Source organism: Callospermophilus lateralis, chromosome 2, assembly GCF_048772815.1.
Source record: "Callospermophilus lateralis isolate mCalLat2 chromosome 2, mCalLat2.hap1, whole genome shotgun sequence".
Lineage (NCBI taxonomy): Eukaryota > Metazoa > Chordata > Mammalia > Rodentia > Sciuridae > Callospermophilus > Callospermophilus lateralis.
The window spans coordinates 160,282,029-160,296,437 of NC_135306.1; the positions used below are offsets into that span (position 1 = coordinate 160,282,029).

At 48.6% G+C, this 14,409-nt stretch overlaps 1 protein-coding gene across 9 annotated transcripts in view; it reads right to left on the bottom strand.

Annotated features, from left to right (window-relative positions):
* The window catches only part of Irag1 (inositol 1,4,5-triphosphate receptor associated 1), a 118,224-nt gene that overhangs the window by 54,575 nt on the left and 49,240 nt on the right, over window positions 1-14,409 (bottom strand). For 4 of the 9 annotated variants that reach the window (XM_076846884.2, XM_076846885.2, XM_076846882.2 and 1 more), the window contains exons 4-8: window positions 5,074-5,174; window positions 4,298-4,368; window positions 1,904-2,077; window positions 851-928; window positions 72-124 (exon numbers count right to left, since the gene is read on the bottom strand). In XM_076846884.2, the coding sequence (XP_076702999.1) occupies window positions 72-124; window positions 851-928; window positions 1,904-2,077; window positions 4,298-4,368; window positions 5,074-5,174 (477 nt within the window). Of the gene's footprint in view, window positions 1-71; window positions 125-850; window positions 929-1,903; window positions 2,078-4,297; window positions 4,369-5,060; window positions 5,175-14,409 lie in introns of all 9 variants that reach the window. The other 5 variants (XM_076846888.2, XM_076846887.2, XM_076846891.2 and 2 more) reach the window with 3 other exon arrangements.

The following is a 14,409-nucleotide window of genomic DNA, read 5'->3' on the forward strand; positions in this document are numbered from 1 at the left end:
GCCTCCCAGCAGTGAAGAGGTGAGGGGAGAGGTCCATTGGCATGGAAACACCACAGCCAGTGGACCCTTACCTGTGGAGGTGCTCCTGGCAGAGGGGACTGCGAGCCACCGCACACATCCAAACCTGGAATGGTTGACACAGGAAATGATGTCCAGCACCCCAGACCCTCATTTCTCCCTTTAGCAAAAACACAGCCTTTCTGCAGGATGCCGTCCCTTAGCAATCGTAGGCCTGGGAGCCAGAGACGTGGCCATTTGTCAAGTGCCTCTCACACGCCAGCTAGTTCTTAGGTGGTGAATTCCCATGGAAATCATGAGGAAAGTGAGGCATACAGAGACCTCAAGGTCACATGGGCAGGAAGCATAGGTGCTGGATGTGACCCCTGGCTGCTGATGTGAGCCCAGGCTTGCCTGGCTGCACTGACAGGGCAGGCTGCTTTCCGGGGCACGCCGTCCTTCCCCCACCAATCCCCTGCTGGTCTGAGGGGGTGTGTGGCTTGGACACAGCCAAAGGACAGGGAAGAAATCAAATGCAAAGAGTGGCCCACACAAGAGCGCTTTCCAAATAAGCTCTGTGCTAACTTCTCTCTGAGCAATGAGCACCCATCACAGCCCCCTTCCCATAACCTTGCCCTTGTCCTCACCCAGCCTGGGTGTCTTCAGTTATTCCTGCCTCCACACACTGGTCCCAAACCCCAATAGACAGATCGGCCTCCTCAGGGTGACCTGGCTGGGAGCCCCCTGAGAAGGGGACACAGCAGGAGTCCTGATCCAGAAGGCTGCAGGCAGGGAAGGCCAGTGGGAAGCATCCTGGTCAGGCTAGGCCAAAGGCAGGATGGCTGGGCCTCACCTGGCAAGGTGGGGACTGTGAGTGAGCTGCTCCTGGAGTGTGCGGGAGAAGCTCCTGGGCTGTGGTGCGGGGAAACAGCTGTGGAGATAGACACAAAGAGGCTGGTGTTGGTGAAGGGTCAGGACCTCCACCTAATCAAATGTCCTTTCAGACATTTCTCAACCCTGGGGACTCGGCCTGTCTTGTCAGGGGCCAATTCTGACTGCCATGCAAATCTCCTATTGCAGAGAACTTTTCTCTGCTGCCAGCCCAGCACAAGGGACCCTCAAGTCATTTGGGAAGTGGGGAGATACATTCCTTACCCTGACTTCAGAGCACCTTCCAGAACCAAGGACCTGATATTGCTAAAGCCCCAAGGACTGTACTTTTAGATGTCCCAGGATGGCCCTGATTTCAAATGCTCTCCTTGCCCTTCTAAGTCCATTCAGACTTGTCCAAACCCTGTCTCAACTTTTTGCTCAGGAAGAAGAGGGACCACAGGAGAGCCCTGAAAAATCTTCCTTCTAACCCAGAAAATTTTCCCCAATACTGCCTCTCCTTCCCCAGAGTGCGAAGGTCCTTCCCAGTCTGCAGCTGGAGGTTGGGGGAGGAAGCCCAGGATGGCTCTTGGGACCTTTGCTGAGGAGGTGCAGAGAGCAGGGCCTCAGACTCCACCCATGCAGAGTGACCTAGGGGTCTGGGAGGTGGAAGCTGGTGGGAGAGAGGGGAAGCCCAGGTTCAGTTTGTGGGTATCAAGTGGGCTGACTTGTTGGCAAAACAGGAAGCCATGATAGTCACACACAGGGCTGAAAAACTGGAGAATTTTCCGGGCTAGAATTGAGCAGCATTTAGAGCTCCTGAAACTGAGCAAGACATTCTCCTTGTAGGGGTTTCTCCACAGGGCGCAGACCCCCTGAGGCCTAGGGACATGTGAGTCACAGTCTACCCTCATGGAAAGAGGGCTGCACTGCAGCTGGGGCCTGGGTTTTCCCTCCATACCCACCACCCATCCACCCAGCCCACCCTGCCTCACGGGGGTTCAGGGAAACCACCTGTAATCCGGGCCCTGCCTACCAGATGGGGAGTCTCCGGGGCCGCTCCTGGACCTCCTCCCACGGCGGGTCAAGAATCGCTCACTCACAGACTTGGCTTCTTCCAGCAGGGCCAGGTTTTTTTTCTTGTCCTCTTCTGAGATGCTGATGTCTGGCAGCTGGTCATTTACCAGGTCAATAACATGCCCCGCAGGGTCTGCAGAGGAAGAGTGAGCTTGGAATGAGAGCCGCTCGCTCGCTGCATGCGTGGTCCTAGGCTGAGAGGCCCTGCACCCCACACCCCAGCCCAGAGATGTCACCCAGAGATAACACAGACCAAAGAACCTCAGCTAAGTGCTGGTGCAAGACAGAGAACTGCCTGGGGACAGACAGCAGCTTCCTCAGCCAACCTGGTCCCTCTGTGCCCTATTAGCTTGTAGCCTATGGCTGTGGCAAGTTCTCTGTCACAAATGTCACAAGTATTCATAAAGCTACCTTAGGGTTCTAAAATTTCCCTAAACTCTGTTGTTCAAGGAAGGGCATCCAGGCTCCCCTCCTCCATGCTCTTCACTCCCCCTGTTGTGTTCTTCCTTCTGGTCTCTGGTTGTTTAATTTTTTATTTTATTTTATTTTTTTAACAACTTAGTTAGGTGAAGTTGTGGATTAAGGAAGAAGTCCAAGGATCAAAGGCCACAACCCAATGCCATGGTCACCTTCCCTCTTCTTTCCTCAACTCACAAGGTCTACTTCCCTCCTTCCCCAACTGCCCCTTCTCCAGCAGCTCCCCTAGAGAGTGATATCACCTCTCCCCAGCGGCTCAGGAACATGAGAGTGGCTCCAAATACCTCCTTTTCTCCCATCTATTCCACATCCAACCTCCCAATCAAGTCCTGGCATTTATCTATGAAATCGCTGAGCCACCCCTCACCCTTATTCATGCCCATGGGCTCTGACATCAGCCACCTAATAGGTCCCTGTCTTCATGTCATTCTCCTCCATTCCATCCTCCATTCCTAGGGGAATGACCTCTCCAGCTGTCATGCCTGACCATGCCATTCTCCTGTCTCATCTCATGGGTTCTCCTCAAGGTCCCCAAGATAACATCCACACTCCACACTGGGTCCAGCCCATTTCTCTGGCCCCACCTACTCCTTCCAGGCACCTCCACCCAAGCCTTCTGTAGTGGGCTTCCTGCAGCTCCCGTTTTGTTCCCCAGCCTTCATTCTCTTTCCTGGAAGCAGGTCCTCATTTTCATGGGTGAAACCCTTCTGTGGCCCACTACACTAGTTAGGAAGGAGCTAACCATCTCCACCCACAACCCTGTCCCAAGTGCCAAGAGAAAGAATGGAAATATGTGCCAGCCTTGGCCAGCCAAGGAATGCCATCCATGTGTACACAGAGATCAACTCAGGGACAGACAAGTGAGACCAGGCAAAGGCAATTGTGTGGAGCACGTGAGGAAGAGAAACTCTCCTTCCATTGATAGGATGAAAGCTTAGAGTTGCTCGTAGTCATTTGTTACCTTTGTATAAAGGACCTGCCCGAGAACTAACATACAAGAATGGAGACCTGAAAGATGGAATGGGACGATGACTAGTAACGCAGTTTGGGCACCTGGATCCAGCACTACCTAAAATCACAAGCCCTGGAATAATAATAATAATAATAATAATAATAATAATTATTATTATTATTATTATTATGGTGTAAGCTAGTGTGAAGTGGGTTCCCATCATTTGAAAGAGTCCTGATTAACACAGCAGAGAGTTCTGTTGCCAATAGGGTGCTCTGTGTGGCACCTGCTTCCTCCCATGTCTCTACTTTCACCTGCAATGCCTTTCTTTCCTCTTGCCTGTCTGTCAATTCTCTAAGAGGAAAATTCAGTATTATTTCATCTGGAAAACCGCTTCTACCCAGCCTTCTTACTCAAGAAGGAGAATTGGTCTCCTTGCCTTGGCTCCCCTAGCTTTTTTGTGAAGGCCATTCTGATCCTGTGTCCTGATTACATGTGTTCACTTTCTGGTGACCCCATAGCCTGTGACCAAGCTGCATCACATTTGTGTTCCGATGGCCCAGGGAAGACTGACACACCTCTGGGGAATGAGCAGGTGACGGGGGCAGCCAGCCCAAACACACCCTGACCTAGATGTGGGCCTTTCTAGAAGGGCTGAAGGACTCTGCCCTCTGAGCCCCCGAAATGAGCATCACCCAGCTGTCTCTCCTAGACCTCCTCTTCTTCCTCCTCATGTCCCAGTCTTGTCTTTTTACCACAAGAGATGGAAATCCGACACAGTACTTCCAGAGGCAGACACAAGGGGCTGCTCCACTCTGCCCTCTGGGCTCACAGGGCTGGGTGGCCTTGAGCAGGCAGGACGAGAAGGTGCTGCATGGCCAGTGCCAGACCTTACTCTTCCTACTCAAAAACGACCACTCTTACCCACAGAAGTCAGCGGAGCAGTGGACACCTTCAGGTGCCGGTGAGACAGCCTTCTGTGGGGACTGTGAGCTCTGTAAGATAGAACAGAGTCGACTCATTAGGAAAGCAACCTGGAAAAGTTGCCAGCTTGTTCTTTCCGTGTCATCCTAGAGCAACGTCTTGCATACATATTATGTATGATATAATATTATGCATATCCATTTCTTGTATCCTCCTTTGAGTCCACTTTGCTATTCCTGCTGGCTCCCTTGTCAATAAGGGAAGTAGGTCTTTGACATGTGCTCACTGTATATTTGTAGGATAATTCTCTCTTTAATTTTTTGGAAATTACACTTAGACAATCTCATCCCACCTAGACCAATGCATTGGCCAGTGCTGTGTAAAACACACAGTGACATCCCTGTGTATGTGAGCAGGGTCCCTCCCAAGTGACCATCTTCCATATGGAACCCACTATGGCCAGAGGTGGGATTCTGCAGTCAGAGACACACTCTTAGGTTTGTCTGCAAAATCTGGACAGTTATTATGAGAAACTTCCTGCTATGATCCTGCTAGCAGAATGCAAAGGGCCAAATCAAGGAGAGAAATGTCATTTTGGAAGTGGGAGAAAGATAATGGGAAAATCCTAACCTCTGTCTCCCATTGTGAAGAACATTTTCATCAAGAAAATGATGCAAGAAAAAACAAAGATTTGTAAGAAATATTGCAATCTGCTCCCCACATTCTAGGAAATTCTGCCCATCATAGCACAAGGATCAGGCACCTGGAATGTGTACCTGTTGGCCAGGTTTTTGTCAGCGTCTCCTTCAGGTGAACTGGCATCCCCAGTCAGGACAATTGTAGGTGGACTGTGAAATATTTCTGCGGAGGAAGAGTCCTGGTGTTTAGAACAAGAACACAGAGAGAGTTAGGCCTGGGCTGGTGGGAGCTTCCAGCAGCACTATGACATTCAATGCCCTCTGAATCAGTAGACCAATGCAGGGTGCTTGTTGGTATAGCTTTGTTGAGACATAATCGATAAATGAAAATTGTGTATATTCAAGGTGTACAATGTGACATTTTGATACACATGTATGTTGTGAAATGATTATCATAATTAAGCTAACTAAAATGTGTGTGTGTGTGTGTGTGTGTGTGTGTGTGTGGTGAGAATGCTTAACAGATTTCAGGTATATACTACATTATTATTAACTGTAGTCATCAGGCTGCACATTAGTTCTCCAGAAGTTACTCATCTTATATCTGGAAGTTTGTACTTTTTGACCAACATCTCATTTCCTCCACCTCCTGGGCCCATATTCTGTACAATTTCTGGGGAAATAGGCCCATACTCATAATAATACACCAAGTCTCTCTGGTCCTTTTGCTACTTGCTTTGCAGTATTTTCATCTCAGAATTGTTCACAGGTGTATGTGGGAGACTCCTTGCATCCTCTCCATGTCCCTTCAAACATTTTCCTTCTCCTCTTTCTTGTCTCCTTGACAGGTGTGCTGTCAGCGCCCTCTGTGATCACCCTCCTGCCCAGGTCAAAGGCCCATCTCCTAATGCTCCTGAGCACCTCACCACCATCTTCTGCTGTTGGTGCTGCTTCCTGCACCTTTGCAGCAGTGGGTCCCAGTTGTCCTCATTGCCACTTTCCCTAGGGGATGAATCTTCTGAAGCCCCTGAGCATTAAGCATTCTTGCCTCCAAAGGACCCCCTAAATGCCAGGGCTGAGCTGCCCTCTTCTGCCCTCAGTGCACAGATGTTTCCTTGCAAGGTGGGAGGGGCTCCTCTTTCCTTTTCACATTATACCTTATTAAGCGGTCCTGCACAGTGCTGTGTGGACTTCTTCAAGGCCACAGTTTGCAGTGAACCCAGCTCTTCTCATTTTCATTTGCATTTCTTTTCTCCCTTAGGACGTGAGCTGGAGATATCACCAAGCAAGAGTCCACCCATGGAAGGCTGTGTTGCTTCCCTTGCAGAGAGGATGCTTTTATTTGGAAACCTGAAGCCAAAGCCCTGAGAAGTGATTCTCTGCGCTCTGTGTTCTTATCTGAGTCCTTGTCAGTGTAGGGAGGTGCAGGTATTGGAAGAGAGAGGCACTCAGAATCCCCCAGCACATGGAAGGAAGATTGAGCAGCGACTTCGAATGGGCAGGAGGAATAGAAAGCAGCACTGTCTATTGGAGGGTCCGACAGACCTGGCTCATATTCTTGCTCATCAACTATGAGATGTATGGCATTGAGAAAGTTATTTGATATTTCTATATTCCATGATCATAAAATCTAACCCACAAGTTAGCATGAAGATTAAAAATATGTCAATAAAGCACCTTGTACATGATGGGCATTTTCAATAAATGATTATTTGACTTTCGGATTAATTACCCTCCCATTCAGCAATTTTTTGTTTCCATCATGTGCTAGGAGCAGCCATATATATATATATATATATATATATATATATATATATATATATATATATATAGAGAGAGAGAGAGAGAGAGAGAGAGAGAGAGAGACCCTCAAGGGCTCACAGTCAAGCAAGGGATACAGATACAGAAAAAGTAATATAAAAAAAATAAGATGATAAGCGATGGACCACATTCTGTGAAAACTCAGAGTAAAGAAGAAAACAATCTATCTAATCAGGGAAAGTGGAGAAGACTTTGTATTGGAGTGGGCATTTGGGTTAGGGGTCTGGAGGGATGATTAGGACCTTGCAAGACAAAGATATTAGAAGAGAGATCTGGGGCAAAAGAATTTGGGATTTGCCAATGTAGCTGGAGCAGGAACATGGATTATGGGGTATGAGAGATAAGAGACGCCATGGGGAGGGGGGATTGCGACTAGGATAAAAGGTGGAGTCAGCTTCTGAAGGACCTTAAATTCTATTCCACAGAGTTTGGTCTTGTACTTTTGGAGATGGGGACCCCTGGAGGGTAGATTTGGGAGTAAATTAACTGCCAAAGGGAGAACACGGAAATGTTGACAGCAGATCCGTCCACGAATCCCCATGATTTGCAGTGGTGGAGATGACAGAAGAGGTGTGTTGCTAAAGCATCCATCCTCCTCCTGCACAGGAATTTTGAAGAGCTCAGCCATATGCATCTGTCCCCATAACCCCAGAGCTCCAGTTCCTCCAAGAACACAGATACCCGTCCTGTTGTAAAAGACTCCTGAAAGTGATGCCCAGGGAGCTTCCCAGAAAACAATTACTCATTCTCGGGACAGTATTCCCTTGACGGCTGTTGATGAGCTGGCCATGGCTTTGTTCTTTTGTTGCATTATGCCGCCGTTCCCATGGTGATACAATGGTCAAAGGCCTGCTCTGTCTCAGATGAAGGTTGTGCCAATAAAATAAAATAATGCACGGATATCCACAGTGATAAGCATCATAGGGTCTACAAATACTCATTAATTATAGTTGTTCTCAAAACAAATAGTGGCTCTGCTCTGAGTGAACCAGTTCTCCCCATCTTTTGTCCACTGACCTCCCCTGGTAAGAGGCCAACTAGCAGCAGAGAGGTGGGAGCTCCCAGGGTCCAGCAGGGAAGCGGGAGGACTTGGAATCACGGTGGGAGCATGAGGACATACAGTAGAACAGTATCCAGGGAAGTCAAGAAGGGGAAGCAGTGTGTCAAAATGGCAGGTAGCAAGATGAAGACGGTGGAAGGCAGGACCAGAAGTGGGTGAGATGAGGCTAAATGAGAAAGCCAGCAGAGGTTGGAGTGGGTTTTGACTGTGTGGATTTGCTGGTGGGCAAGAAAGGCTGAAGTGTTTCCATAGTCTCCTCATCATATCATTAAATATGTCTGGCTTGCGTTGTCTCTTAACTGTCAATCAAGGAATGAGCATCTTCTGTAGCATCATCTCTGAGCTCAGAGGTTGTTATGGTTTAGCTGTGGTGCCTCCCAAATGCTCATGTGTGAGACATGCAAGAAGGTTCAGAGGAGAAATGCTTGGGTTTCCGAGAGTCTTAATCTAATCAGCTAATTAATCCCTAATGGGATAACTGAGTGGTAACTGGAGGCAGGTGGGTGTGGCTGGAGGAAGTGGTTCCTTGGGGGCCTGGCTATGGGGTATATATTTGTATCTGGAGAGTAGAGACTCTCTCTGCTTCCTGATCACCCTGCTTCCATCTGCCATCCTCTCCAGCCATGATGTTCAGTCTCACCTTGTGTCCTGAGGAATGGAGCCATCCTTCTATCCTCTCTGAAACCATGAGCCCTCAGATAAATTCTTCCTCCTCTTTAATTGTGCTGGTTGGGTCCTTTAGTTACAGCAGTGAAAAAGCTGACTTAAACAGAAGCACAAACCAGAGACCTGTGGGACCTTTTTCTAGGAGAAGTTATAAGTTTTTAAATTACTTACCAACAGTTCACACTGGAAACAATGTGCATGGAGGTGTGGATGCCCTGCTTTTCTTAAAACTGAAATATCAAGCAATCTCAGGTCCACAGTTCTGCAGAGTAACCCTTGGTTTAAGCCATTCAAACTGTCTTGCTTCAATCATTTATGATACGTGGCCCCAAAGGCATCTGAGTTACTGCCCCCATATCAAGTGATTCTTATTGTGGCCTGGTTTTCTGGAACATATTTAAGGTTGTGCCTTAAGTATCCCCCACTCATATCATCTTGATGGCTGTTACGGTTTGGATATGAGGTGTCCCTTGAAAGCACCTGTGTTAATGCAGAAATGTTCGGAGTTGAGATGACTGGACTGTGAGAGCTGTCACCTAATCAGTCAGTTCTAGTTTGAATAGACTGACTGAATAGGTAGGGTGTGGGTAGGGTGTGGCTGGAGGAGGCAGGTCATCAGGGGTGTTCCCTGGGAGGGTTCATCTTCCTTGCAGGCCCCTTCACTTCTCTCTGTTTCGTGGCCACCATGAGGTGAGCAGTGCCCCTCCACCATGCCCTTCCACCATGATTTCTGCCTCACCTTGGGCTCAGAGAAATGGACCCAGCCAACCATGGACTAAACCACAATAACCATAAGAAAAAAAACAAACTTTTCCTCCACTAAGTTGTTCTTATTGGGTTTTTGGTCACAGCAACACAAGGTTGACTCACAATGGCTCATGCATGACTCTTGCTATAGGAACACCAATCAAAACTCTGACTATGCTCATAATGTGTGTGGGATTCCTTCCCTGGGTGGATGCTATCTCAACTGCAAACATGTGATCTCCCAAAACTGCCTTCTTTAGGTTTGCCCCTATTTATAGAGAATTTCTTTCCTGAGTCCTGTGGTAAGCAAGAAGAAATGCATGTTGGCTAAAATACCATTCTCATACACGTTATCTCATACAGTTCCTGTCATCCCTGCGACGGGGCTTTCACAAATTCCCAGCATTCACTAGTGCAGGTGAGCTACATCTATATAAAGGGGTGGGATGGGCCAACCATGTTGCATTCCAGAAAAATAGTGTGGTGCTGGTGGTGGAGTATGTATCCATCTCTGAGAGTTTAACATATCAGTCTTCTAAGGAAGAAGAGTAACCGATTTTACTTTTACTTATGGACGTACTACCTACTTCCCCGAAGCAATTTAAAGCATCTGGCTACAAAATATAAGATATAAAAATCATAAGTCCTTAAAAGAGGGGGAACAATCTGATGGACAAAGATATCCATAGCAGATAAAGAGAAGCCCTTGCTCCTTCTAACCATCTATGGTTTGGCTCTGAAGTGAGACTGTTTGACCTGAAACCCAGGATCTGAGCAGATTGCTTTAAAGAACCGCTCAACAGGAAGAAAAGAAGAAAAAGAAAAGACAGAAACCTCCTTCTTTACTCTCACCTCTCACCGGACACGAAAGGGAAACAAATCTTGATGCCCGTCCTCACTTCTCTTTTCCCCTGCTTTTCTTTCCTCCCTTTTCTCATACCCTTTCCTCTGGTGACACTGGTTTACCTTTCCCACCCAAATCCTCTCTCTCTTTTTGTCCCTCTCTCTCCATCCATCCATCTTTCTCTCTCACGAGGGTGTGCTTTCCCCACTCAGCTCCTTCCTACAATTGATCGTGCAGATCATCTGAACCTCTGCTTCTGTGACTGGCCCCCACCAGTTTACAAGAGTCTTGCAGAGGCAGGACCTTCTCTGAGAAGAGGGGCCCTGTGCTGGCAGAGATGGAATGCCTTTTGGACTCCAGGAAAGGGATGAAGTCTGCCAACACGACCACATTGTTGCTCTTATCTCTCTCCATTCGTCTAGCAAATATTCATTGTGCACCTATGTAGACATGGTCTATGCTACGGCCTGGGGGGCAAAGGTGAGCCACGCAGCCTCTGCAGTGCTTCCTGGGAGCACCAAGGGATGGAGAGAGGAAAGAGTACCTGCCCCCACCCCCGATAGCACCCTCGGGGTTGGCACCTACAGGGTCAATGGCCTGCAAGGCACTGGAGGGAGCAGCTTTCTACTTGGGATTTTCTCCGCCTGCTGGCTAATGGCCATGGGCCCTAACGCAGTCCCACGGTGAGTGCCTTACCTGGGACAACAGTTCCCCTCATTTAGAGGAGGGTCGAGGCAGTGAAGCCCACACAGAATGGCAGACCCACATCACAGTGGTAAGTGCCAAGTGTATCACACAATTCTAGCTTCTTAGAAACCTGGAGGCAAGGCTGGGCAAAGTGGCGCATGCTTGTAGTCTCAGCGACTCTGGAGGCTGAGGCAGGAGGATCACAAGTTCAAAGCCAATCTCAGCAAAAGAGAGGTGCTAAGCAACTCAGTGAGACCCTGTCTCTAAATAAAATACAAAGTAGGGCTGGGGATGTGGCTCAGTGGTCGAGTGCCCCCGAGTTCAATCCTGGTACCAAAACAAGAACAACAACAACCAAAAAAAAAAAAAAAAAACAGGGGGCGTAAAGCAGTCAAGAGTCATGAAGCAGTCCCTGAACCACCTGACACAGAACATCCTAGTCTTCATTCTCTCCTTCCAATGTGTGCAAAATACACAAGTAATACAATAGAAGCTTCTTCCCTAATTTGCTCACAGAACGGTTGGATACCCCACGGAAAATTCTAGTTTTCTGCAAAACCGTATTTGTGGGAACATTTGTGTCTTGTGTGGGCTGTTTTTGACTCTAGCAGGGACTAAGGAAAGAGTATTCTAGAGAAGAGAGTGTGGGAAGATTTCAGGATCCCTCTGGGGTGAATTATGCCAGGTTTTAATGCATCACAAATACCTGTCCCTATTCCCACTCTGAGCTGCCTGACAGAGGCAGGCCTTCAAGAAAACTTGTTCGGGCGGGCAATGCATGTGACTGAATTTAGAGTTTGCCAGGCAAGTCACTTTGAAATTCAAGGAACTCAGACTCAGAGGCACACTATTATGATACAGCTTGTCTCTTACTAGCTGTGTGACCTTGAGCAAGTTACTCATCCCTTCTGGTTGTGAGCTATAAAGCATCTTCCCTGGGGCATCAGGCCACACAAGCCCCAGCAGTCAAAGCCTCCCAGGTAGCCTACCCCGAAGTGCCCTTCACCTGGTCCATGCCAGCTCTTACTCTCCACTTGTCAAACAGTAGATGCCTGGTGCCGGTCACAGAGAAAGGAAGCAAAGAAACATGCAGGTAGAAGGAAGTGATCTGATAGTTACAGAGACCTCCTGCAGCTGGGTCCCATCATGTTCTCTCATTTAATCCCCCCAGCAATTCTGCGAATGAAACTTAGGACACACACCTAGAAATTGCAAATGATAAAACCTCCCGACCTGGAAAATCATGAGACAATAAAAGCAAAGCTTATAGCATAGAGTTGACCATTAACATGTTTCTTTTTCTCCCGCTTTTTGGTCCTGGGGATTGACCCCAGGGATGCTTATCTGCAAGGAGGTTTTTTGTTGTTGTTGTTATTGTTTTTGTTTTATTTTGAGACAGAGCCTCATCAAACTGCTTAGGGCCTTGCTAAATTGCTGAGGCTGGCCTTGAACTTGTGATCCTCCTGGCTCTGCCTCCAGGGTCACTGGGATTACAGGCATGTACCACCATGCCCGGCTCCTGTTTTGATTCCTACTTTATCAACAAAAAACCCCCCCACAACTTGTCCTGTGGCTCTGCAGCCGATAAACAGTGGAGGTGGCAAAACACTGGCTGCGTCCCTCCACTGTGGCATCCTACTCTTACAGCCATCTTCGTCTTTGATGGCACCTCCCCTGGTTCCTGGCATCTTGCCTGCCTCTGACACTCCTCTCTTATTCTTCTGAGCTGCACACTTCCTCACAGAAGGTGCCTCTTCCTCCAGGAAGCCTTCCAGCCAACATGGGGTTGAATACACAGCTGGAGGAAAGACAGCTGGGGCCAGAGGTGTCTTGAGCACTGTCCCTGTCACGGGTCCAGAGGTGTCTTGAGTACTGCCCCTGTCACGGGTCCAGAGGCCTGTGCTCCCTGGGGGTCCATTTCCCTTCCCTGAAGCCAGTCAAGCACTGTGAGGCTGGAGCACCTCCCAGCAAGTTCACTCAATAACAAGCACACAGGTCACATTTTGTTCCCCTTAAATAAATCTTATAGAAACATTTAAATGTTTATTTCACTCATAAATTCCCAGGAATGCACAACATTTTCCTAAGCGCCTGAGCACAGGGATAAATTTAGGCCAGTGTCAAAGACGGGAATATTAGCTTTGACTCCCCAGTATCACATGACGAGACTCAGACTAGGCAACAGTAAGGAACAGCCCTGGCCCTGGCGCGGGCGGGCGTGTGCAGTTTGGCTCCTTGATGGGCCCTGGGTGACAGCCCTGGAGAGGAGGACCCTGTTGGAAGACAATGCCAGGTGGTGGAGAGGTAGGATGGGCCTAGACTGGAGTCCCACCTGGTGACCTCCAGCCAGTCACTTAGCTTCCCTGACTTTCATGTTCTCAAACACTATATGGAGCTAAGAATGCTCATTTTTCAGACTTGTTTTAAGGATAAAAACAAATACAGCAATAATGATGCCAAGAGTGAGCGTGTGATGGGTGTGCACTGTTTAGCCGTAGCCTGGAGGGCAAGCTGGGGTGCCCCAGTAGATAGGGGCCCAGTCCCAAAGAGGAGTTAGTGTTCTTATGGTGGGATGAAAGGACTCTCAGGGGACTTGCAAGAAAATGGTTATTCTAGTGTCAAGGCCTAAGGCCACAGGAGGAAGTGGCAGTGCCTCTTGCTGAGGTCTGCTGGCCCTGGGCTCCTCCCTGCCAAGCACTGAGCACCAGTTCTCTGGCTCCTTGCAGCCTCCCCTGTATCCACTCTGTGGATCCTCCCATGTGCCGGTGCCTGCCCCGCCCCTGGTGGACCCTCTTTCCTCCACTCCAACCTTAGGCATCAGGAGTCGATAACCAGATTATCCTGCTTTCTACGTCACTGTTTTCGCCTCATGCCCATGGACTTCGAGAGCGTGAAGGTAGACAGGATGGCCAGGCCTTATTCTGTAGGGTCACTCAGCCAATCAGCATCATCTTGTATCCTGCCTTCCTAACGCTATTCCTTCTTCCATCTCTTCCTCCCTTCAATCCATCATCCAGCATCCCAGTTATCCAACCAACCTACCCCACATCCACCCACCCATCCATCCATCCATCCCTCCACCTGTCCGTCCATGCTTCCCTAAGCCCCTACCACACACTAGGGCCTCTGCTGAGGGTACAGATTCATGGGTGAAAGACATGGCTCCAAGTAGCTCACACACAGCTTCACAGGGGTGACAGAGAAACACAGAATGACAAGTTACTTCACTGCTCACAGTAGGAACTAAGGGCAAATAATTGTCATATGCATTCCTGACTGTCTGTAACTGCCAACTTTTCTGAGACACTGTCCACTTTGACCTAGGCACTCCCACAGCTATCACCTCATAGCTTACTCTGTCCCTTGATCCTTCCAAAGTCCCCTCTCCAGGGAGGATGGAGCATGAAGCACCTGCTCCCCATGCCTGTGACTTTTGGTACACAAGACACTGACTTTACTGCTGGGGACGGTCAAAAGGTGGTAAAACTGATAGAAACACCTAGGAAGGAAACTTAGGTTTGAATCTTCTCTCAATCACGACACTACTATGTGACCTTGACAATTACATAACTTCCCAGACTCGTGTCCTCCTTTATAGGATAGAGATAGTAATACCCACCTTGGAGAGACGAGACCACTACCCAACATA